The sequence below is a fragment of the Bos indicus x Bos taurus genome, chromosome 7, assembly GCF_003369695.1.
Source record: "Bos indicus x Bos taurus breed Angus x Brahman F1 hybrid chromosome 7, Bos_hybrid_MaternalHap_v2.0, whole genome shotgun sequence".
NCBI lineage: Eukaryota > Metazoa > Chordata > Mammalia > Artiodactyla > Bovidae > Bos > Bos indicus x Bos taurus.
This window is the reverse complement of record NC_040082.1, coordinates 65113499-65137605: the sequence shown is the minus strand read 5'-3', so window position 1 is coordinate 65137605 and position 24107 is coordinate 65113499. Positions and strand designations below refer to the sequence as shown.

The 24107-nt window shown below is 46.7% G+C and overlaps 1 protein-coding gene across 3 annotated transcripts in view; it reads right to left on the bottom strand.

Moving 5' to 3' along the window:
* VDAC1 (voltage dependent anion channel 1) overlaps window positions 1-24107 on the bottom strand; it is a 25741-nt gene extending 1634 nt beyond the window's left edge. Inside the window, exons 1-8 of one of the 3 annotated variants that reach the window (XM_027546501.1) lie at window positions 23992-24107; window positions 12543-12615; window positions 11955-12004; window positions 10901-11053; window positions 10753-10805; window positions 4650-4877; window positions 1941-2091; window positions 229-286 (exon numbers count right to left, since the gene is read on the bottom strand). In XM_027546501.1, coding sequence (XP_027402302.1) covers window positions 229-286; window positions 1941-2091; window positions 4650-4877; window positions 10753-10805; window positions 10901-11053; window positions 11955-12004; window positions 12543-12609 — 760 coding nt within the window. In that variant the 5' untranslated portion in view covers window positions 12610-12615; window positions 23992-24107. Of the gene's footprint in view, window positions 1-228; window positions 287-1940; window positions 2092-4649; window positions 4878-10752; window positions 10806-10900; window positions 11054-11954; window positions 12005-12542; window positions 12616-12707; window positions 12813-23991 lie in introns of those variants that run through there. The other 2 variants (XM_027546502.1, XM_027546503.1) reach the window with 2 other exon arrangements.

The window sequence follows — 24107 nt, the reverse complement described above, 5'->3', positions numbered from 1 at the left end:
AAAATAACTAAAAATGTAATATATGTTAGCCTTGGCCTTTTTTCTCCTACTTATCACCTCTCCTGTTCTCCAAATGTTTTATAATGACAGCACTCCTTTATAAACATTCAACTATAAAATGTGATATACACTCATTTACAATGTTCTGTACAGTTATTTATAAGCAATTAACCTAAAGCAGCAAAACCAGCACCACATTTTAAGACAGCTAATCTCACCAATACATACCTGGCTTTAGGGTCTGAGTATATCCTAATCCTATCAGGCTGGAGTTGTTCACTTTAGCCTAGTCAAGGAAAAGGTAAGAGTGAAAATGTTAAATACTTCATGTTACCGTCTCCGAACTGAATAAGAGCTTTTTAACCAACCAACTCTGGATTTCAGCATCAAATTCTATTTTTTCATGACCTCTTTGTTTACAGGATTCATTAAATTCAATATGAAATATATTAAGTTTAGGAACTACGTCTCAGAAAGTAACACAAAGAGATAACACCATTTTCAATTAAAGGGAAGTTATTATTTACATTTGATTCCTTATGGTATGTGACCCAATTCCATTTATACTGAGTATATCTGTATTTTTAAGTTAGAGCAGGTGAGAACACCTTCATTTGTGGCCAGAGACCTAAAAGACTTTCTTGTATAAAAGAGTTCTTCAAGATCTACTTGTTGGGATAAGGAGATACAGAGCAAATATCTGATGAGGTTATGAAGCTTTTGTTAAGTGGCAGAACATTGTTTGAATTTTCTCTTCATGAAAAACAGAAACAAAAACCATAATGACATGAAGGAAATGCAGCACAGACAAGCCTGAATATTTGGAGCAAAAGAATTCCTGAAGAATGACTTAAATCTTATACTTAGTGAGTGCTGATTAATAATCAATAAAGCAAGTGAGTCAATAATAATTTTCCCCTTATTCTCCTGCCTGAGTTGTAGGGAAATCTGGGCCTCTCCCTGACCCCTTTCTGGGAAATGAGAGGTCAGCAGAGCAAGCTCAGGCTGTGAGAACATCGAGTCCTGGCGAAAGCGAGAGCTACCAGGGTGCGTGTTTTCCCGCTCACATGCTGTTTTTAGACCTGGCATCTCCCACAGAAGAAAAGAGGAAGGAAGGCCTCCAGGCAGGCAGTGCCCCATCTAGCTGTTCCATTTTGCCCATGCCATCCAAATAACATGGCCCCTTTTCCTTTGTTTTAAAGTGCCTAAACTTAAAGAAGCCAAATTCAGTTCCTATCTCAGGAGACTGTAAATTACACAGCCAGCCCAGAAAGCGTCCTGCAACATGAGATTTCCTCATTTCACCCCAAAAGGGCTACAGCTGGCAGCGCCCTGTGACAACAGAGATGAGTTCAACAAGATGTAATGCAAAAACTGCAGCAACCCAAGGGTCCACGAGCTATGCTACAGGGGTCTGCAAGATAAGAGGCCAATCAGTCAGTACGAGGACCTGATTTCTTAATGTGCAGTACGGGAGCAGGGCAAGAGAATGAAAAGTGAGGGGGAAAGGAACATTTAAAACCTTGGGTTCAAGGTTTACCATCTGCGGCATGGACTAGGGACTGGTTAGAGAAGGAGGCTCCACAGCAAGGCACTCTGGGTCAAACACAAACCCCAGCACTTACCAACTCCTGCCCTTGGGGAAGTCACTCAGCTGCTCTGAGCTTTCAGTTCCTCATTTGTGAAAACATGGATGGCACCTATCTCAAGTGGGTGGTATAAGAACTAAATACAGTAATTCACATGTAATAGGCTCCATACAGTGTTTGGCACCCACAGGAAGTACAGTAAGTACTATTACTCTCATTGTTTTACTCATGGTAAACCCTTTCACAGTGAGAAAAATCACCATCTGAAGCATGGAACTCCATCAGCCCAAGAGGATTCCAACTAAGGGATCAGGTGGGGTCTCAGCAATGCATGATTCCACAGGCACCCACCGAGAAGCAGGCATCAGGGTCAATCTGGTACTTGGCTGCTATTCCAAAGCGAGTGTTGCTGTTTCCTGCGGTCCAGGCCAGATTAACAGCGGTCTCCAACTTCTTGTTCACCTTCTGATAAATGGAGCCACCAAACTCTGTTCCATCATTTCTGCAATAAGCACAGCACAGATACCAAGCAGCTTAGCAAGGGGGGCTGAGCTGGGCAAAGCCAACTAAGTCTTAACAGAGGATGGGAATGTTGTAAATGGTCTGAACTGATCACAAAACAGGCACCAAATTACAGGAAGCCTGATAGGAATGGCACAGACACCAGGGTTGGGAAGGTTCACAGAAGGTAAAAGCTATCTCAGACATCACTGGGAACATGCAAGGCAGCTCAGTCAACTACTCGGGCTGCATGGAACTTGAAGTTTGCTTCCAAAATATTCTTTAAAATAAAAATGGTGACTAGGGCAATGGGATTGTGAATTCTAAGTGAGTTCTTCCTTCAGCTGCTAAAGTTATTGCATTTATGAAATGCTGTATTATAAACATAGAATCAAGAACAAAGCCAGAAATGGTAACAAAGTCCAGACCATTCATACTCCTCAGAAGGCAGCCTATAGCCAGTGCTTAGCACCAGCAGCTGCACCCACTGCTGAGGATGCACGGCCAGTAGGAGGAACAGCAATTACAAAAGAACTTAACCTATAATTGAGGCCCGTTGGCCAATGCATACTGTTGACCCATGCTGCCACACCTATAGTCTTGGTGAGCCCTGAAAAGGAGCAACTTGCCATATTATAAAATGTTTCTGTCTTTCAAACATGGAATGAAACCCAGCAGGCCAAACTGTTTCCTCTCTTCGCAGCCTCTAGGAATACCCTCTTCCCCTCCCTGACATTTTTAATATAAAAATACAATGTCAAAATTCTGCTCCATCATTTTGGGTGTCTCCAGTGGAAACGGCACTGGAAACTGTTAAGGCAGAGTCCAGCAAAGAGCCTAGAACTCACTAACCCAACAAAAAAATTGTTGCTGTTTCATTACAAACTCTGCTCTTCACTAATACACGCTCCTAAAGTAGATGCTCACAGAACACATTCTAAGTTCTTAAGTTCTCCCCTGACATTCAGCCAGTCAGACACTGTGATTCCAAAAAGTACAGGAAGAGCCGACACCACCTGATTCATAGGGAATCTAACTTCTTCAGAAGGTTAGTATGCTATAAAACAGCAGCTTGTCAAACACAATAGAGTCTGGAGTGACTGTGGTATAACGCAAAGAGGGAAATTTTCTTGGGCTTAAATGTGTTTAAATGTTAGATTTCTCAATGCATTCTAAAACCAGCAACACTGCCTTCCTGTACTGAACTCTTAAAACCATAGACAGAGGGGAACTCGCTGTACAGAATTCATCTGTATGAAGCATACAGAATATCTGTTACACATCTGGGCCTCTGCAAGACCACGGCAACCCAAACTAGCTGTGTCAGTTCCAAAATGAACCATGTCCACTTATTGAAAGCCTTGAGGCTCAGATAAGAAAAACAGCTAACAGTCATCGTTCTTCCTAGAACTGTACAATTTCCCAGTTCCAAACCAAGGAAGCACTTTCCGAATCAGCCAAAATTCTCAATTAAAAAATACTTCTATGCTTGTGATATTTTTCCTGTGACTATCCTGCATGTTATCTTTTTTAAATTTACATTTTTTTTTTACCTTTTTTGAGTTTTTACTTCTGTGAGTTTTTATAGACAAACTTGTGTGGCCAGGATATAGAACAGTCCCACAGTCAAACTCCCCTGTGTGCCTCTTTGTATAACACCCTCCCTGTTCCCCTCTCAACCACTGGGCTGTCCATCTCTATAGTTTTCCTTTGACGTTTTAGTTTTAAAAGACTCACATTTTATTAATTTTTTATACTAATATACATCTTAATGTTAATTTATTATAAAAAAGACTCAAATTTTTTATTAATAGAAATGTTACTAGTTTAGACACAAATACCATTTACTTTGTAAATTTTAAGTCACTTCTTTAGTGACCTCTAGTGGAAAGAAAGAAATCTGGTAAAGTCGTACCCAACTTATACCACTCATTAGTTTCTTGGATCTACAGAGATATCATGGATGAAATTTTTGTTTCCCTCCAATCTAAATCAGTACTCTACTTCAACCCTCAAGTTTGATTACAAAGGGTCCTCTCTAACCTACTCTGTAATATTCTCTTCCCTTCACAATACTGTCCAGTTAATAAACTTTTAAATGGACTGCCATGCAGAGAAGACAGTATTTAACTGAGACAGTCATCTCCTAATTTGTCTCCCATGCCAACATTCCATTCAGTACAGCAAGCTGGTTCTCAGGCAGTATACAGAGAAAGAGAGAGAGGGCTACAACTCCCCACCCCCATCCTATTAACTAAAATGAAAAGACCGCCAGTGTCCGTAACACTGCAGGGAAGGGATGCTCCTGTGGACTGACATCACGCTCTTGCCATAACTGATCAGTCTTTCTGTGTGCACCAGGGGCAACATTTTACTCTCCACAGAATAGGAAGAACCTACATCACCTCGGGAAATGGGTAAGTGAGAAATAAGAAAAACAGCAGCAGGCCATTTGGCTCATCTGATTCCAACAAACTCACTTCACAGTAATTAAAAATTGCGCTTAGAAAAAAATCATGAACAACAATCCCCAGACTGCACACACTCATGTACACTTACACATTAGTGTGAAGCTGGAACTCATCGGTCTTGTAGCCAACTGCAAAGTTGCTCTGAGTCACTCGAGACTTTGCAGTCTCAAAATTCATCTGGTAGCCAGCCAGCCAACCTTCATAACCCAGCACCAGAGCGCCCCGGATGGAAGGACCAGCTATGTCAAAATCCACATCGCAGCCCAGGTTGATATGTTCCCGCTTGTACCCTGTCTTGATTTTAGCATTTTTTTTCCTGGAGGAAAAGAAATCATATTAAAATCAGAAGTTAACTCATTTCATGACAACCACGCTAGAATACACATTTTAAAAAACTAATCCCTATTTGAATAGGGGGGTAGGAAGGCAAAGCAGGGCCCCAGATCTCCTTAAGCAGCTGTTGCAACCTCTCTTCAACCAAAATCCAAAATAATGCAGAAATGCCACCTTAATGAAGTGAAAACACAGGCTTGTAAAAGAAACACTAAGTGATTTTTACTAGCATCTCCCTATGCTTAATGTAGTGACCTACACAGGCATTCATTAGGTAGAGTGTCACCATGTAATTATGAAACAGACGCATCCTTGCGATTTTCCACATCTGTTGAGGAAAAAAAAAAAAATCTGTCATGAAGCTAGCTATCTAAACAGCAGCTCCTTTTCAACAATTTTCTTTTTTGGTCACATCCCACAGGATGTGGGATCTTAGTTCCCCAGCCAGGGATTGAACCTGGGGCCCCAGCAGTGAGTGCACCAAGTCCTAACCATTGATTGGATCACCAGGGAAGTCCCTAAACAGCAGCTTTTACTATGTGGCTCACTTAGTAAATAAATAAATACTAGATCCCTTCTAAGTAAATTCAACAGGTGGCTTTTAATTCAGTATCCATGCTATTCCAATGAGTATAGATTTCAGAGAATCAGGTAGAGAGGTAGAACCTGGGTTCCTGCAGTCATAAGGGGCCAGGAAGCCTTTGTAGTCTGGACAAGACCCCAGATTTGCATGTATGACCAGATCAGTGCCTCCCTTCCCTATTTCACAAGACCCAGCATTTCTCAGGAAGTGCAGGTGAGTTGTGTCACCTGCAAATACATTATCATCATGCCTTTTACCAAAAATCAGCATTAGAGACAAGATCATATCTATCCAATAAAATTGACTATTTCCACCAGATAGTTTCTGTCATTCAACTGCAAAATGAACATCTTCCACAACAAGAACACTTCCAGTGGAGACCACAGGAGAAAGCAGGTATGCTTCAAGGATCAAGAACCACATAGCCCTGTCCACCCCAACTTCATTCATACTGAGATTAAAGCTTTACCTCCAACACCCAGACTGTGGGCCCTAAATACCATTCCCTCCTAAAAGGAACCAACACTCCTCAGAAAACTGCAGATTACAGGTTGAGGCAGGAAAGGTGCAGGATGAGCTTGATGGGAGCTATCAAAGAACTTGATGTTGGAGCAAAAGGATTGAGAACTAACGTGAAGAGGCTCCCAAGGGCTTCAAACATGGGACAGTATGAGCAATGGATCGAAGTGTATCAAATGTTTCAACCTATGAACTCAAGACACATACACATTGGTCATCTTTAGAGACTAGTGGACCAATGTGTTTTGAAAACAGTTAATAAAAAAGGCACCAAACATGTAACCCACCTTTCCTATACTAACTATACGGCAAGATAACCAGAGTTGATGAGAAGTTTTTCTTTATTGAAATATTCCAGCTAAAAAAAATGAAGCAAAGATAAAGGTAGAAATATCACCAATTTGTAACCCCTTGAGTAGATCATGAATGGCACTAACATACAAAGAGAAAAACCAAACTTCTGTGTGCATCCTTATGGAAGCATATTTCAGCACCACACGCGCCCAGTGGACTCTAAATGTGATGAAGCCTCTAGACTTAGCAATCCACAGGAAATGTGGGGGACAGGGGGACAAGTTAAACAACACCACAGAATATAAACAGCAAAATTTATGCATAATTCTAGAAAACAAATGATCTCATTTAAACAAATAAATCTCAAGGGGAAAAAAAAAAAACAAGATTCTTAAAAACTAAGATTAAGGGGCCATATGAACCAATCTTTTATGTATAGACAATTTTTGATTCTATAAAAAAGTTTCATGAAATCAGCTAAATCTGAAGAGACAATATGAAGAAATTATGATTAATTTTCACAACGTAATATCGTGGTTATGCTTTCTTCAAAACGAATCTTATTTAAAGATACATATTACAATATACACAGATAAAATTATGTGATATCTGTTATTCAAAATAATCTGAGGGTAGGAGGGATTGATTATGGATGTATAAATTAAACATGACTGGCCATGGGATGATAATTATTAAAAGCTCGGTGATGAAAACATGATGAAGGTATAATATACTTTTTGGCATTCGTTTGCATGTTTGAAATTTTCAGTAATAAAAAGTGTAAAGATTAAACACTCCAAGTTTCAATGAGTCAAAATTTCAGAGATCACAGGTGAAAATAAAACTAACAGCCTTCCCTAGTGACAGTGAAACTTGCAACTTTTGTTCAAGTTGCCTCTGGGCATTCTCGCAAGCTTTGAAGAAAAGGAGTGCCAGCCAAACTCTCTCTCTCTCAGTAAGAAAAGGGGCTTCCCTGATGGTCCAGTGGTTAAGACTCCATGCTCCCAACGCAGGGGGAACATGTTCGATCCTTGGTCAAGGAACTAAGATCTTGCAAGCTGCACGGGGTAGCCAAAAGGAAAAAAAGAAAACAAACCTATTTAGGTCTGCCTGCTCTTTAGAGGAAGAAACCTGGGTTATGATGATGTACCTAACTGGCACCAAACAGGGTAGGGTAACTGATGGAAAAAACAGCTGCTCAGAGGCTGACATTTAGAAAGAGGGAGAAACCAAGACATGGACATAGCAGGCATCTTCTGACCACAGGGAAAACGCGGCTGCTGACACAAAATACAACACCTGTGACGGGGGCTCTGACCAAGGGTGTGGACCAGCCGCGGTGGACAGTTACAAGGTGCCTCCACGTATCACCTCCATGGATTCTGGCCAGAGGCACCAGGTCCCAGGGAATGCGCACTGCTGGGGCGGTGACTCAGGCTTCTCTCCAGGCTTGGCTCTAGGCAGCATTCCACACCTTTGGACATTTTCCCCTTTCAGATATTACTGGGATTCTTTTGAAGCTATTTAAACAATGGTGCTAATTTGACAAGCACTTGAGAGGTATACTCTGCTGCTGCTGCTAAGTCACTTCAGTCGTGTCCGACTCTGTGCGACCCCATAGACGGCAGCCACCAGGCTCCCCCGTCCCTGGGATTCTCCAGGCAAGAACACTGGAGTGGGTTGCCATTTCCTTCTCCAATGCATGAAAGTGGAAAGTGAAAGTGAAGTCGCTCAGTCGTATCTGACTCTTAGCAACCCCATGGACTGCAGCCTACCAGGCTCCTCCATCCATGGGACTTTCCAGGCAAGAGTACTGGAGTGGGGTGCCATCGCCTTCTCCGGAGAGGTATACTCTAAGCTGTGGTTAATGAGCTGGCTTTATATGTGGCAGGTACCAGTGTCCTGATGAGGTCGTCTGCAGCCTCATCCGGCTGTGGTGATGTTTAGCTCCTTAAAGGAAGCCAGGATGCTTTCCCAGGCTGTACCCCTCAGACACTTGGAAAGACAGCTTTCATTTCCAATCTTCACCAAGTCATCAAAACCTTCCTCAAATACCCAATAGCAATGAGTACATCTTGTGCCCACAGTCTTGGTTTCTAAACACCATTCCTCAATAAAAGGAACCAAAGCTTCTTGGAGAAACGGCTGATAGCAGGACTAGAAAAGGACAAGGACATTTTCTGAAGAAGTATTCATGACAGGGGCTTGTCAAAAACACACAGGACGTCAACTTGAAGGCACTCCCAATGGCCATACCTGGGACAGCATGAGAAACTAAATTATAGTACTGATTATAAACTGTACAGTAAAATAAATGTCTAAGAATCCATACTGATACAAATAACTGATCAAATAAATAAAAGGTGGTGAAGGAAGAACTCTTCTTCACAGTAAAATCTCAATAAATGTAGAAGGGATGATGGGAACAGAAAATCACCATTTGCCAAACATAATTGTTATAGGCCAGAATCACTAATGGATGCTAATACTTGTTGAGTCAAAGTATAAAAAATAAAATATCTGCATGGTCTCAAAGCATCTCCCAGACAAGACACTTGTTAATTATAAAGAGAAAAAAATTAGTTTTACAGCTAAATCTGCAAACACCACTTTAATCAAGTGACCCAAGTACCATCACCAGTAAGGAGGCACATTAACATATACCTCCTGATGTTATACACCAAGATGGAGAGAACACAACATGATGTCTGTGGTTGTCACAAATGCATAACCTGCGTTTAACCATGAGAAAACATCAGACAAATTCAAACCGAAGGATTCTACAAAATAATTGGCCAATTATCTTTCAAAGTGACAAAATCATAAAAGATAAAGACTATGCCCCAGGTTAGAAGAGACAAAGGAGACTTTGCAATTAAAAGCAATGTAGTATCCTGAACTAGATCATGAACGAGAAATAAGACATCAGAAGGACACAAGATTAGCTAACAAATCTCCTGGTCTGATAATTATATGAGATATTAACATTAGGAGAAGGCAAGTAAAGAATATAAGAGGATTCTGTACACTATTTGTGCAACATTTTTATATATGTTAAGTATAAAAATAGTTAAATATGCAAATAAAAAAACTTTTCAGTTATGTATATATTACCGCAAGTCCTAGAGACATCTCTGCAAACTCCGCAAAGGCAGTGAGAAAACCCTTTACAAATTCCAAAGTGTGCCACCTCAGGGCAGCAAGCAAAGTCCTAAACAGAAAATTCAGGCATGTGGGCACATCCTCCAGCCCTCATGCTATCAGTGTCTCTCTGGATAACTTCTCCCATCACGGTGCCTGGGGGAAGCAGACAAGCAGGAAGGCCATGCTCCTGCAGGAGAAACTCCAGTAGAGATGAGAACAAGGTAAATTCAGCTCCTGGCCAATAATCTTCAGACCACCCATAATCAAGTTATAAAAAGACTACAACCTAGAGGCAGGATCCCAATGTGCCCAGTCCTTGTGGTCACCCTGCACAGGGTCTGAACTCGGGAGAGTCTCCCTCTAATAAATATTCATTGGAAGAAGAAAAAGGAAGGAGAGAGAGAAGAAAATAACATGAAATGGCAAAAAATGGAATTCAGAATGCCACTGAACCACACACCTAAAAGATGGTTGAGGCAGTAAATTTTATGTGCATTTTACCATAATTTTTAAAAACTAAAAAAACTAGGAAATGAAATTCAATACACGCCCTTGAGGCTTATCATCAGTGTGCAAAACAACCTTCCCAGATCTAAAAGACCCAACTGCTGAGTGGAAAAACACAAGAGTGTGTTCTGGAGGAGAACAACTCCCTCAGCCACTATGAAAAGCTCCAGGAGCTGAGGCAGACCAACACATCCTCTTGCCTCCCGTGCTGTGCCATGCTTAGTCACCAAATCACGTCCGACTCTTTGCACTCTCATGGACTGTAGCCCACCAGGCTTCTCTGTCCATGAGATTCTCCAGACAAGAATACTGGAATAGGCTGCCATTTTCCTCCTGCAGGGGATCTTCCTGATCCAGGGAGCGAACCTGCATCTTGTGTCTCCTGCACTGCAGCACTGATGGCTCATTACCTGCTGAGCCATCAGGGAAGACCCAGGTCCTCATTAACCAGCAAGCCTAATCTGCCTGTGGCTGGAGGGCCTGAAGCAGAAAAGCGCAGCCTCAGGAGCCACCTTGCAATTAAGCCCACACACTCTCAGTGTCCCTAAGTAGGAAGCTGGGGAAAGGGCTCTCCAGCCTGAAAAAAATGAGGCTAGCAACAGTGACCCATTAGCCCCTGCTTCCAAACACTGCCCTATAGCCTTGGCCTCTTAACATTACAAGCAGCCTCACTCACAAGGAATCGAGCATCACTGGACCAGAAGTCCTGCAGCCTCCTCAGCTGAGGCCAGGAAAACAATAACAAACAGCACAGAATGAACCTTACTATAAAACACTGCTAAGTGTCCTTAAGAAAACATGAAATTCTTACCCAGTGTTTGGTGAGAAGGATGAATCGAAGGTCAGCTTCAGGCCACGTGCAAGCTGAACAGAAAAGAAATTCACCAACAGGTTTAGTCACAAGACAGGCCAGCAGATGTCACTTGATAAAACTGCGTCTTTCCACAGGTGAGCATTACCTGATCTTCCACAGTAATTTCCGTGCCCAGCGTGTTGTCAGTGTTCCATTTCTCTGTAAACGTCAGACCATATTCAGTCCATCTGTACTTGGTTTCCAGGCTGCCCGTCACTTTGGTGGTCTCGGTGTTGGCTGAACCTGAGCTCGTAAATTCCTTTAAAGAAGACAGTCACAGCCTGCATGCCAGCACTTCATTCTGCATCACTCCACCCCTAAATGGACTGCACTTTCCTTTATGCAAGAGGTGAGACCCTGAATGTGTGGGTGCCAAAGCTCCATCTATAATTCAATTAGATATTTAAAGTGTCAAAAAGGCTTCCCCGGTGGCTCAGTGGTAAAGAATCCACCTGCCAATATAGGAGATGCGAATTCTATCCTTGGATTGGAAAGATTCCCTGGAGAAGGAAATAGCAACCTATTCTGGTATTCTTGCCTAGGAAATCCCAAGGACAGAGGAGCCTGGTGGGCTACAGTCCATGGGGTCGCAGAGTTGGACACGACTTTGCAACTAAACAACTATTTAAAGATGGAATCCGCTAACTAAAGGAATCTTACGGAGAATTCTATATCAGGAGACAGCTTCCTTCCTCCCCTGCAAGTCTTCAGTCTGGACAGGAAGGCATCCTGTCCTCCTTCCAGCCTGTCTCCAGGCTCACACAGAGAAAAATCTTTGAGCTAAAGCGGACATCGCAGTAATTCTACCCAAAACTTCTTCCTGCCGACAATCACCACATGCACAATCTAAAAGAAACTACTAATTTTTTTCTTTTAATAATCATGTGGTATGGAACACAGGTCAATTTTGAAATAAGATACATAAGGAAAAATAAATCACAGGCCTGCCTCATATTCCTATGAGTAGTAATAGATGCTGAATTGGGGACCTAGTAGCTTGGTTCCCCTGGACCACCCATTCCACAGAAGATGCAATAAATGTGACAACCACAAGTTGCCACAATCAGAAAAGTTCCTTTGTTTGCCACTCAGATGGAAGTTATTTATTATTTACTGATCTACAATAAATATCCATACTCCATGTGGGCCAGACAACTTACCAGTCCATTCTCAGATTTTGTTTTCAGATCAAGTTTTATTAAGCCAAATCCTAAAGAAAGAACATGGTCACTGTTAATAGATTAAATAACTCAAGAGCAGCATCTCTGCCTCCCTTAGGAAATCTTAAAAATGCCATGAGTGTAGAGGGTACCAGTCTCCACTGCTGCCTGCCTCTGTGGGTGGAGCTTGGTTGCCATGGAGCCTGGTTGCCACGGAACAGTGGCAGATAGAACAGGCACAGCCCCACCTGCAGTCCCAGCGGAGTCTGAGAAAAAGGTGTGTGACAGCGTGAGCACCAGCCTAAGGACAGGCTAAATTTAGAAGCTGCAGTCCACCGCAGCGGCACCCAGACCTGCTCCCGCCCGGGAGAGGAAACAGGAAGGTCCACTTGTCTGAGCAATTTGCTAGCCTACCTGGACTGGGTGCACGACCAAAACTGCGTGACTAGCCACAGAAGGCTTATCCTTTTTCCCTGACATGAAGGTTCTAAGAGCTGACTGACCCAGCTCTCTCAAACTGTGACGGGTAGAATACCAAACAAGCAAACCCAGTCTCTGAGCTGAAAGGCCACTCCATGCAACACTCACCATAGCCCTTGGTGAAGACATCCCTGGCAGATTTGCCAAGATCAGCATACGTGGGAGGCACAGCCATCTTCTGCTATAATAAAAGAATCACCATAATAAACACCCTGGAAATTACAGATATTCATTTTCCACCAATAAAAATCATCAGCACTGACTTCCAGGTACCTTTTTCCCCCAGGTGTGTGCCGTCTCCTGCTTCTTGTGCGGCCAGAAGTGGAAACACCCAGTAGGTTTTTACTGACAGCAGACCAGTCTGACCTTGGAGACCTCTTCTCCTAGGTATTCCCAGGATTAAGCACAGGCCCAGAATATGGCAGGAGTCAGTCAGTATTTGCTAAATGAATTGATTGTCAAAGACACACTCCCATGAGCCAGCTACTTTACTGAACTGCAGGACTCTTGCCAATAAGACATTATCTCCTTACAAAATATTGACTGCTAGGACATTAAATACACTGAATAGAAATCAGGGCTTTTCAGAGTATCATATTTTCCAGACAATTCTGATTTCATTCATTCAACAAACATTTATGGAGTACCTACTATGTGTCAGAATGGACTCAACATTTCATAAAACATTTGTATTTTATGGGAACCCACTTTTAGAGTATCATATTCCTCACAGAGGAAAGAGTAAAACCTACCTACCTAACTAGGCAACTTTTTCCCATGGAAGGAAATGCAAACACATCCCTCCCAAATTTAATTCGAACAAACATCTACTTAGTGCCAATGTGACTTTATTTTTAAAACTATCAAAGTACTACTTGGGATTGATGTATATCACTATGTCAGTCAACAAGCATTTATTAAACACCTCAGTGTTCAAGGAAGGCAAGAACTTCAAATAGTCCTCACCCTAAGGACCAGGCTGTGTTGCTGGGAGCCTCCGCATTGACACATTATGTACCCAGAATTAAGACTCTAATCTGGATGGCACACACCCCGTGCTCCACCCAGGAGGAGAGGGGAACGGGAGAAAGCATTATCTTCTGCATCTTCTTCATCTCCAAAATTGTTAGCCTCAACTGCCCAAAACTTCAAGTAACCCAAAGATGTATCTATTTTAAATACAGGACACCTAAATTACCAAACTGGAACTGCATACACCCATGTAAAGTCACATACAAATGTACCCACATAAATAAACATCCACAGGGCATGTTCCTGGTTCAGTGGGAAACCAATGAAAAGTGGTCCAAGTGACCCCAGGGGAGCAGGATCACAAGTGCAAGTTCAGCCTGACCAAAGCCTTAACTTCAAAGACTCTGCAGGGAGCACACAGAACCAATGAGCATAATGTTTAAAAACAAACAAACCTGTAAGCCTCCACAATTTAAATGCTAAAACTGTGGTCCAAGTCCTAGTTTACTTTTTTTCAGAGGTTTTGCTAGCTCTGTCCCAGCTCCCTTTTGTATCAGAGCAGAGAGGAGCAGCCCAGTAAGCTGTTTACGTGATCCTATTTTTGTTGCTGTTGTTATTTCTCGCACATGATCAGGCTGGAACCAAAGGCAACTCAGTCCACATTAGGATCAGGGCACAAAGAACATGGGGGAAGACCCATTTTAGGCGGCTTCGACTGGTTTTTTCCCAAGTCTGCAGACTCCCCTCTCCCAACCCGTTCCCCTTTCACCCCAAACGAACCCCGTAGGCACACCCCACCCCCCAGGGACAGACCAGGAAACCAACTACCAGGCCCTCCCTGCTTTAGCCCACAGATGGGCCTGGGCCCCTCCTAGGAGAAGGAAACAACCAGGGATTGAAGGCTGAGGTAACAGAGCCCCAAGGAGACATGCAGAATGTCTCAGCAAAGGGCCCCAAACATTCTGCACACACACCAGCACTGACAGTTATCAGTGGACACAGGACCCCTCTTCAGTGCTGTCCCCTTCCCACCTGGGCCACAAACTCAGCCCCAGCCAGGTGACAGAGAGAACAGTCCATACCAACATCTCCAGGTCAGCTAAGACCCCCTGTACCTCAGGGGTCAGGGCCTTCCCAAGTACCCTCTCCTCGCTCCAGGACCCACCTCACCAGGCACACGCAGCTTTCACATCTGGACTGGTCCATCCCTCAGGAAAGAGGCAGAACACTCATCATTTAATGCTCCCCAAATGCCCTTGCTTATCCCTAATCCCCAAAACTGAAAAGCAAAGCCACCTGTCAAAACACACTCCACCCACAGCAAAAATCACCCTAAAGTGGCCACTAAGGAGATTACCATCCAGGACAAGAGAGGTGGGATGGCGAAGCAAGCGCTCATAAGACCAGGCTCTCCTTGCGTCCCCAGCGCAGCAGCTGGCAGGGAGGGTGCACAGGAGCCACGGGCTGAGTGGAGCCAAACCCGCTCCTCAGCCTGAGGCAACACCGCCAAGGAGGGCATGACCCTGACGCCCTCTTCACCAAAGGCTCCCTACAACTGTGTGGCTGTAGCTCCCGCTTCTGCTCTTCCTGCAGTCTTCCTTTCTGCCTACCTCTTGTCTCTTGCTGCACTTATCTGACAGGACTGAAGCAGTTCCGCCTGTTTGAGCTCAGCCTTCTTACAGCGGCAAACAGCACCCAACACAGTCCTCAGCACCTGCTTCAAAAACAATCTCACTGTAGAAATAATGATTGCCACCCGTGCTTTCTCAGGCCAGGACTAGATGGGGAGGGAACTCAGAGTCCTGCTTTCTCACTTAACAGCCTGCCTGCACTGACTCGCCGGCTGAACCCTGGTCCTGGCCCCTCCCGCCGCCTGGATCGGTTCCAGACCACTCCCCATCGTCTCTGCAGCATCCGTCCAAGTGTCTTCAGAAAAGGGAACCATCAAGTGCTGCTGGTGAGGGTGTAAACTGGCGCAGCCACTGCGGAAAACAGTATGGAGATTCTTAGAAATATCACATGATCCAGCAATTCTACTTCCAGTATTTATCCAAAGGATACAAAAACACTAATCCGTTAAGACATATGCACTCCTATCCTCGTCGCTGCACTACTTACAACAGCCAAGAAATGGAAACAGCCTACATGCCCATCAGCAACTGAATGGATACTGAAGATGTGGCACGTGTGTGTATGTATGTGTCTGTGTGTGCATCCACACGCACGTGACATAATACTACTCAGCCATTGGAAAAAAAAAGATGAAATCTGGCCATTTATGACAACATGGATGGACCTTGAGGGTATCATGCTAAATTAAATAAGTCAGACGGAGAAGACTTTTATGTAACCTCCATCTTGGAGGGACATATCCTCTTTGAATCCCCTATGATTTCACTCATATGTGGAGTGCAAAAAAAAGAGACAAAAATAAATGAACCCAAACAAACACAGGGCAGTGGTTACCAGAAGGGAAAAGGATGGTGGGTGGGCGCGGGGGGTGAGGGTGAAGGATCAACTATATGGTGACAGATAGGAACTAAATTCTTGGTGGTGAGCACACCGCAGTGGATACAGAAGTAGGAATATATGGTTGTACACGTGAAACACAGACTGTTATAAGAGGCTCAGCTTCCAGAGACTGAGCATAAAACAGGATATTCTGACATGGGCAGGCAGCCAGCCTTGGACAGACGGAAATCAGAAGGGGAAGGCAAGACCCCAGGTCTCTACCTGGGTGATGGCTTCAAGGCAAAGCCTGGGAGCTTGGTTCCCAAAGATAAGTGGGAAGCAAGAAATGGCCAGGTCAGGCTGAGCAGACCTGCCTGTAGTCACTGATGACTTTGAGAAAGACAAATAAGTCACACCAGAAGACAGGAATCGCTGGTTCCCCTCCACTGCCTGCCAGCCTACCTACCCAACACTCCTTGGCTGACCTTGAACAGATTATGCAAGCTCCACTCCAACTGAGGAATGAAAAGCCAGCCCATACTGGAAGCTCAGAGGGGAGAGATGGTATATCGCCCAGCATGGTCTGCATAACAGTTATGTAACCTCCATCATGGGGGGACATATCCTCCTGGACTCATGAGCTACATGACAGTGACAGCTTCTCTGCTCCCAGTGCCCCACTACCCCTACAAAATGCACACCTACCCCCAGATCACAGCACAGAACTCAAAGCATCCCAGAGCCTGGCATGTGCACATTTATCCAAAATACGGAAAAGGCTATGTGTACAAACATGCCAAGGCCTAGTAAATGGCAGGTATTCAGCATAAATGTCTGTTTAATGAGTAAATGTGCAGCAAGCATCAAAGTATTTTTACAGCAGAAAAGAAAGGAAACAGTATCTGATAACAGGGACTAAGTGAACAATGTAACCAGGAGGCAGGAGCTCCCTCCATGGGGAAGCTGCAGCACCGCCACAGGTGGGGGCAGGCGCGTGCTCAGAGGGACTCTGCAGGGGGCGACATGGGCTCCATCACCTCGGCTGGACTTTTCTGGTGGGTGGGGGTGGCTGCCAGGGGTGGACCCAAGTCATGTCTAAGTCTTTGCAACCCCACGGACTGTAGCCCGCCAGGCTCTTCTATCCATGGGATTCTCCAGGCAAAAATACTGGAGTGGGGGCTTCCCAGGTGGCTCAGTGGTAAAGAATCCACCTGCCAATGTAGGAGACACAGGAGACATGGGTTCGATCCCTGATCTGGGAAAATCCCACATGCTATAGAGCAACTAAGCTTGTGTGCCTCAACTATTGAACTTGTGCTCTTGAGCTCAGGAACCACAGCTATTGAACCCACGTGCCATGACTACTGAAGCCTGTGCGCCCAGAGTGTGTGCTCTACAACAAGAAGCCGCAGCATGGAAAAGCCTGTGCCCCCCCAACTACAGGGCCGCCCCCTCTCATGGCAACTAGAGGAAAGCCCATGCAGCAACAAAGAGCCAGTGCAGCCAAAATATAAATAAATAAAAATTATTATTTTTTTTTTTAAAAGAATTCTGGAGTGGGTTGCCATGTCCTGCTCCAGGAGATCTTCCTGACCCAGGGATCGAACCAGTGTTTCCTGCCTTGCAGGTGGATTCTTCACCGCTGAGCCACCCAGCAAGCCCACCACGGATGTTGGGGAGACCCACAACTAACATGCCCCATCCTCACAATGTCCTAAGGAAAGCTGAACTCAAGCTGAGGAGACCAACCAAGCGCCTTCAGAAGACAGCACTGCCACTGCTAACCTCAGAACCAAGCATGGACTTTATTCAAAGGGCTTCAAGGAGCCACATTATAGAGATGACACATCTGTGTTTGGGAAGCTCACTCAACCAACAGATTAGCAGAAATATAAACGACAGTATCTACTGCTGGTGAAAACGCTCACTCCCATTCTCGCCAAGTAGGAGAGTATAGTACAGTCCAGTCCCCGAGGAGCCCATTGCTGGCAGCGCCCAAGTGGACATGCAGTAATTCCAGTGGCAATTCTACTGCTAGGAACACACTTGCAGGGCACCCAATGCTCGCGAGGATGCCCACTGCAGGGTTATTTTTAACACAGTACCCAGAAGCAACCTAAATGTCCACCAACAGAGAAACAAATGAATAAAAATTACAGTGCTTGCAAACTAAGGAACACCGTGTGGTAATCAAAAAGAATGAGGGAGATTTCCACATGGTGGCACAGAAAGCCCCTAACAGGTCAATGAAAAATGCAAGTCACAGAATATGTATAATTCCACGTGACTGAAGGAAAATTTACTGTAGCTACCTTGGAGCTGCTTCTAGAACAGAAAAAAAGGGGCTTAGGAAAGGAGTGAGATGAAAATAGCATTTTCATTTTTGATTCTATTTAATCACTTAAGTTGTCTGGGCACTTGATAATTTTTTTCTAAGCTAGGAACAGAAAATTTAAAAACCTAACAAATATGTCTGAAATGAAGCCACGCAGCATTCACGATGCCACAAGTCACACTGCAAAAGGCTGCTGCAGCAGAAGTACCAGAAGGAAAAGCTCTCTTAGTGTCTATACTGGTTCCAGGAACGGACTGAAATCACAGAGGTGGCAGGGCTAACAGGTAAGGCCTGTGGGGGGCACATTCAACCCTCAGGTGACCAGCTGTAGTTTTGGCCACCCTGCCCAGAAGGCAGGAGGAGGGCAGAGCTCCCTAACTTCAGTGTGCGTGACTCGCCTGAGGCACTGACTCAGAAGCCTCCTTCCCCCCCACAGCAGCCTTTCACTGCTTATCACACAGGCAGGGCAGCCCTCAGATGCCATGGAGAAGAGTGGGCTGGCTCCCCGCACCACACCCACCAGAATCCCCCACTTTGAAGTATGCTCTTTTCTCCGCAGAAGCTCCCTTGGAAGGATCCAGGCAGCAGAGCCTTGATGCCCTCAGAGAGCCAATGACCACTGCAGTGGCCGATACAGAGAGCGGGGTGGCCACGGGTCCAAAGGGCTCAGGCAGGAACAGCTGAGAGCAAGTCTTCTGAACACAGGTAACACCCAGTGAGTCAAGAGACGGTATTTTCAATGACAAGGGTATACGAGGACTAGGATCTAAACATCAAGAGCCACCTGCCGTGGAATTTCTCCACTCATCTGCGTACCCAGGTAGCAGGGCACAGTGACTAATGGAAGGGGCTACGAGACTGGCAGAGGTTCCAGCTGTGTGACTTTGGACAAGCCACTTGTACGCCTAGGGTCTCATTTTGCTCATCTCTAAAATGGGGCTAACAGAGTCTTTCTGCTGCCATTGTTGCAAGGATTGAGTAAGGCAAACAGAACACGTAGAATTGTCTGACACACGGTGAGTACTTGATAAATGGTAGTGAAATGGTAGTGTGGCCACAGGCCACTATTCTTGATATTCTCTGTTTGCCCCGCCAGATGCACTTTCCTCCTCCATCCTAATCTGTGCCCCAAGAACTGATCATGCGGCTGTGGGGTAGGCTCAGCCAATAGGGAGTACCAGCAGAAGATGGGAGAGTGAAGTTGGGGTATTCATCTCCCCAACGTCATCCCTCCCTGTTGGGCCTCAGGTGGGCAGTGACTTCCCTCTACTCAAGGCCACATCTCCTGCCAAAGGGCCCCCTCCTGGTTCTAAAGGACCCAGAGGCCCACACTCCCTCTCAGGTCCCCACACTCTGTCCACACCTTTGCAAATGATCCGTTCATCATTCTTTCTTTAATTACGCCATGGGACTGTACATCTGATTCCCGCAGGTCCTGAATCCACACACAATCATCACCATCAGCATCACCATCTTTGGTTCCCCTTAGGAAGGGAGACTTGTACAAAAGCCTTTGGCTCTGCTCTTTCTTTTTCCTTTTTTTAATATTTATTTATTTGGCTGCTCTGGGTCTTAGTTGTGGCACTCAGGATCTTCGATCTTCCTTGTGGCGTGGGGGATCTTTAGTTGCAGCATGTGAGATCTAGTTTCCTTACCAGTGATCGAACCCGGGCGCCCTGCATTGGGAGCACGGAGTCTTAGCCAGTAGACCACCAGAGAAGTCGCAGCTCTGCTATTTCTACCGCCATTCTAGGCAATCTGTGACGGCAGAACTGGGCCAGCCTGTAAGAGGAGCATCAGACCAGCCAGGGATTAGAGCAAAAGCAACTCCTCCAAACTCTGGGGACCAGGAAAAGAAACTTCTCCACAAGGAGGCAAGAGCTGCTCTGAAAACCAACACGTGAGGCCAACACCACCATCGCTACACCCCTACCCCTCACTTTCTCACCAGAAGAGGCAGCCCAGGAGAATGGCTTTGACTGGATCTCCGGGATGCTGGCAAAGCAATGCCCGGGCTCGGGGAGGTCTGCGCTCTCAGTGCAGCTGTCCTCCTCCCCCCACCCTTCCAAGAGTGTCTCACAGAGGGCAGCCAGGCTTTCCAGGCGTTGCTTCTATTTTAAAACACCCTGGAAGTGGGGCCACCACCGGCACAACCTTCCACAAGCCTCAAGAGAATGTAGCTGACTTAGGGACACCCTGCCTGCCCACCCATCCATCAAGAGAAGGAGACCTGGGCTGGCAGGCAGCACGCCAAGGTCTGGGTCCCAGGAGCCCCTGGGGCTCCTGCCTGAGCAGGAGGTTTGCTGCCTGGCTTGCCCCAGTGGGGATAAAACAGTGCTTGGGCAGGTAGACTCGGGAGTCCAGCACACCTGAGTTCCAATTCTACTCCACCACCACTCTCTCATTCTTAGATCTTAGGCAGGTCATAACCTATCTGCATCTCCTTTCTCTTCAGTTCCAGTGCAGGGTAAGAGTACTTGACTCAGCAGCCTCTCAAGGACTAAATGAGATTGCTGGTATAAAGCACTTCGTACAGCAGCAACTTAGTACAGAAACAACTAAACAACAACACAGTAGTTGGTACCCAGAAAACACGTAACAGGTACAGGTAGTATTTATTTAAGATTGTCATTTTATATGTTTCCTATCATAATTACAGCTGCTGGGCAGGTTGCCAAAAGGTCATCCTCAATCACAGGGTCCAGACTCCTCCCCAACCATAATGAGGCATTGTTTAGCTGAATACTGTCCAGCCAGGTCCTGGAAGAATGCCTCCCTCCTCATCCCAAGAAAAAACTGACCCTTCTCCTGGCAAACACCCTGAGCCACTGCCCTTGCAATAAACAGAGTGACTCCACTGACTGCTGCTCACTGACAGCTGGCCTACACCCACTCAGGTACACACTCACTCTGATCAGTGTGTAAAAGAGTAACACTTCCCCTCTGAACAGCAAGGTCCACCTTTCAAAAGGCAAGCAAATCTATTAGCTGCTCAGTGGCACCTTGGAGCGGCAGCTGCAGAGTGAAAGCACCAGGACTCGGGGCTGGCCAGCCCAGACCCTGAATTCCAACGCATTCCCACTGAGCTGTGTAACCTTGAGACGGTTATCTCACCACTCTGTGTCAAGCCTCCTGACCCACGAAATGGAAACAACAGTACTCCTCCCCTAGGGCTCGGAGGGCAGCGGATTCAACATCATAGTTCATGTGTCAACCGGCCAGGAGGGTGCTGAGCAGGCCCTCAGTAAAGAATGGCTGAAACGATCATCATCACACTCTTACAGCAGAGAAACAGGAACCAGCAAGTAACTCGGCCTGTACTAGACCCTGCGGCTCACATCAGAGCTGTGTTGCACGAGCTCAGTCTGCTCCCCAGGACTCTTTCCAGCATAGTTCCAGGTAAAGAGCTAAGATTCCCACTCAGCCTCAGCCCTGGGAGAGCAGGCAGTGAAATGGAAGCTTGTGCCCAAGTGCAACTGAGGGGCGACCAGAGTGGAGCCCAAGGCTGCCCTGAGCACCCTGAGGGGCTGCCTGCAGGCTTGGGCTGACTCTCAGGCACATGTGCCTCTCTTACCAAAGATGTCACTCCTTCAGAAATCCCCATTGACAGCAAAGTGGACTTTGGAAGCATCTTACCAGCAAAGGTAGGGGTGAATATCCCCCATGACCACCAGCTTGGAGGTGGTTGTCCACATCTGCCTAGCATCCAATGGGGCCAGAGACCCACAGACAACTCCCCACTCCCGGTCCTCCCCTGAGCTTCTCTGTTTATCTACAAACAGCCCATGCCTACAGAATAGCAGAAATAAAGTAATCAACTGGGAACAGCCTCCAACCCCAGGGTCAAGCACTTTATTTAGGACAACTCCATCAGAAGCCTCTGACCCACTCACCATCAGAGAGGGAAGAGGCACCAGGCCCACGGGCTTTAGGAGAATCCTCTTCACCAATGTCACCCTCCCCTACAAGCCAGAAACGCCAGTTCAACAAGCTTCCCAAAGGACTTGGAAAGTCGCAGGAGGATAACATGTTCGAAGAAATTATTTCAAATTAGGAAAGAGTTTTGCCTCTCACAACTCTAGGGCTGGACACACTGCTGTAGCTCCTTAATTATTTGTGACTCTGCTAGGCAAGGCTATCTTCTGGAAGTGAATGAGATGTGTGTCCCTCAAAGAGGATGTCCATGACCAAGGGACTGTGGGCTGGGCCTGCAGCCACTATATATAACCGTTCAATAATCCCACAAATATTGATACTGAGTGAGCACCTACTACCAGTCACACGTTGGAATGGTAAAAAAAACTATGCTTCTGTCAAAAGGGTGGGTCTACAAGAGTACATTTACCCCCAGAGACCCTTCTCAAGTACCTACTACTGCCAAGTGGCACCACTCCAAGCACTGAAAACAAAGCTGCATCAGGCTTAAGTCTGACCCTGTAGGAACTCAGTTCAGAGCTGGGATGGAAAGAAGGCAGACGCTGGGCAATGTGCCCTGGTCTTACCAACAGCATATTTAGGCAAAGGAGGAGCTCATTTCCCTATTTCCCCGGAGAGGGGAGGCGGTTCGGCAGCTCCAGGCCTCAGGTGGAACACGCTTAGGCTCAGCCCAAGTCTGCAGCCACATTCAACTTCCTGCTCCAGCCTGACCTTGGCTGTCTGTAAACTTAAAGGCTTTTCGATGAATTATCCTGAAAGTTACTCAATGCCTGGCACACAAATGTGTAATAATAATGCTTAAAATAATAGGGGCTACCTTTATTGAACCCTTTCCAGAGCACCACGTGGCACAAAACAGTCTGCAGGGGTTGGGCTAGATTCCACCAAAAAGCCTCAAGGGTAAGTGTCAAGGTTTCCTCCAAGGCCTTCTCCATATCAGGCACCGTTCCGCACACTGGAAGTTAATCAACTCATTCTTCCCAAAAACCCAATGAAGAAGAGGGATGATTGCTCCATTCTACAGATGAAAAAACTGAAGTTTGGTTTCTTCCCCACTGTGTGACCTTGGACAAGTCACTAATGCTGTCGGCCTCAAATCCGAAGGACTAGGAACCAGTTTCCTGAATCCACCACTACATTCGGTGAATGAATGAGCCATCGAATTAGACAGGAGTTTCTCCTAAGGCCAAGGAGACCACTGGGCTCCCCGCGGGACCTCCTTTTCCAACGCCTAACCTTCTACCCAGGTCCCAGCTCCGGCCCTGGTCGCCGCGGCCTAACTCGACCGTCAGCCTCCCGTTCCTCCCGAAAGGCGCTGGCACGCGCGTACAGTGCTGGAGGCCAGTGTCTCCGGGCGTGGACCCGACAGGGCGTGCAGGGCCGGACCGCGGGACCACGATCGAGGCTCAGTATGGCTTGCACAGGTCCGTGAGCCCGGCCCGGCGAACGCAGGTGGCGGGCTGGCCCCTGCCCGACCCGCGCTGGCGGGATCGAGGGCCAGAGGGCGCCTCCGAGGAAGGTCACCTAGACCGGCGGCCGGCCGGGCCTCCACGCGGCAGCCCGTGCCCTTCCGCCCGCAGGTCCCCGCTGGCTCTGGTCCCCAGCCGCAGGCGCCTCGGGATGTCTGGCCTCCCGCTCCCGCGCCCGGGCCGGCTCGCCGCCCGCCCGCCCGCCCCGCGCGGCCTGCACTGCCCGCTGCTGACCCGCCAGGCCCGCACGGGCCGCTCCCGCTCCCCGCCCCGGCCGGGCCCTAGGCCCCTCGCCCTCGCCCGCTCCGCGCACCGTCTCCTTCCCCACCTCCCCGGGGGTCGGCCCGCGACCCAGGGCGCAGGCAAAGCCCGGGCCCCTCTCCACTGCGCCTACCTCAGAAGCGTTGGCAGTGGGCTCCGCGGCGGCTACGGCGGAGGCTGCAGCGTGAGGAACGGAGCGAGCGGCGGGGCCGAGGGCGGGGCGGCGCGGACGGCGGCGGCGCAGACCCG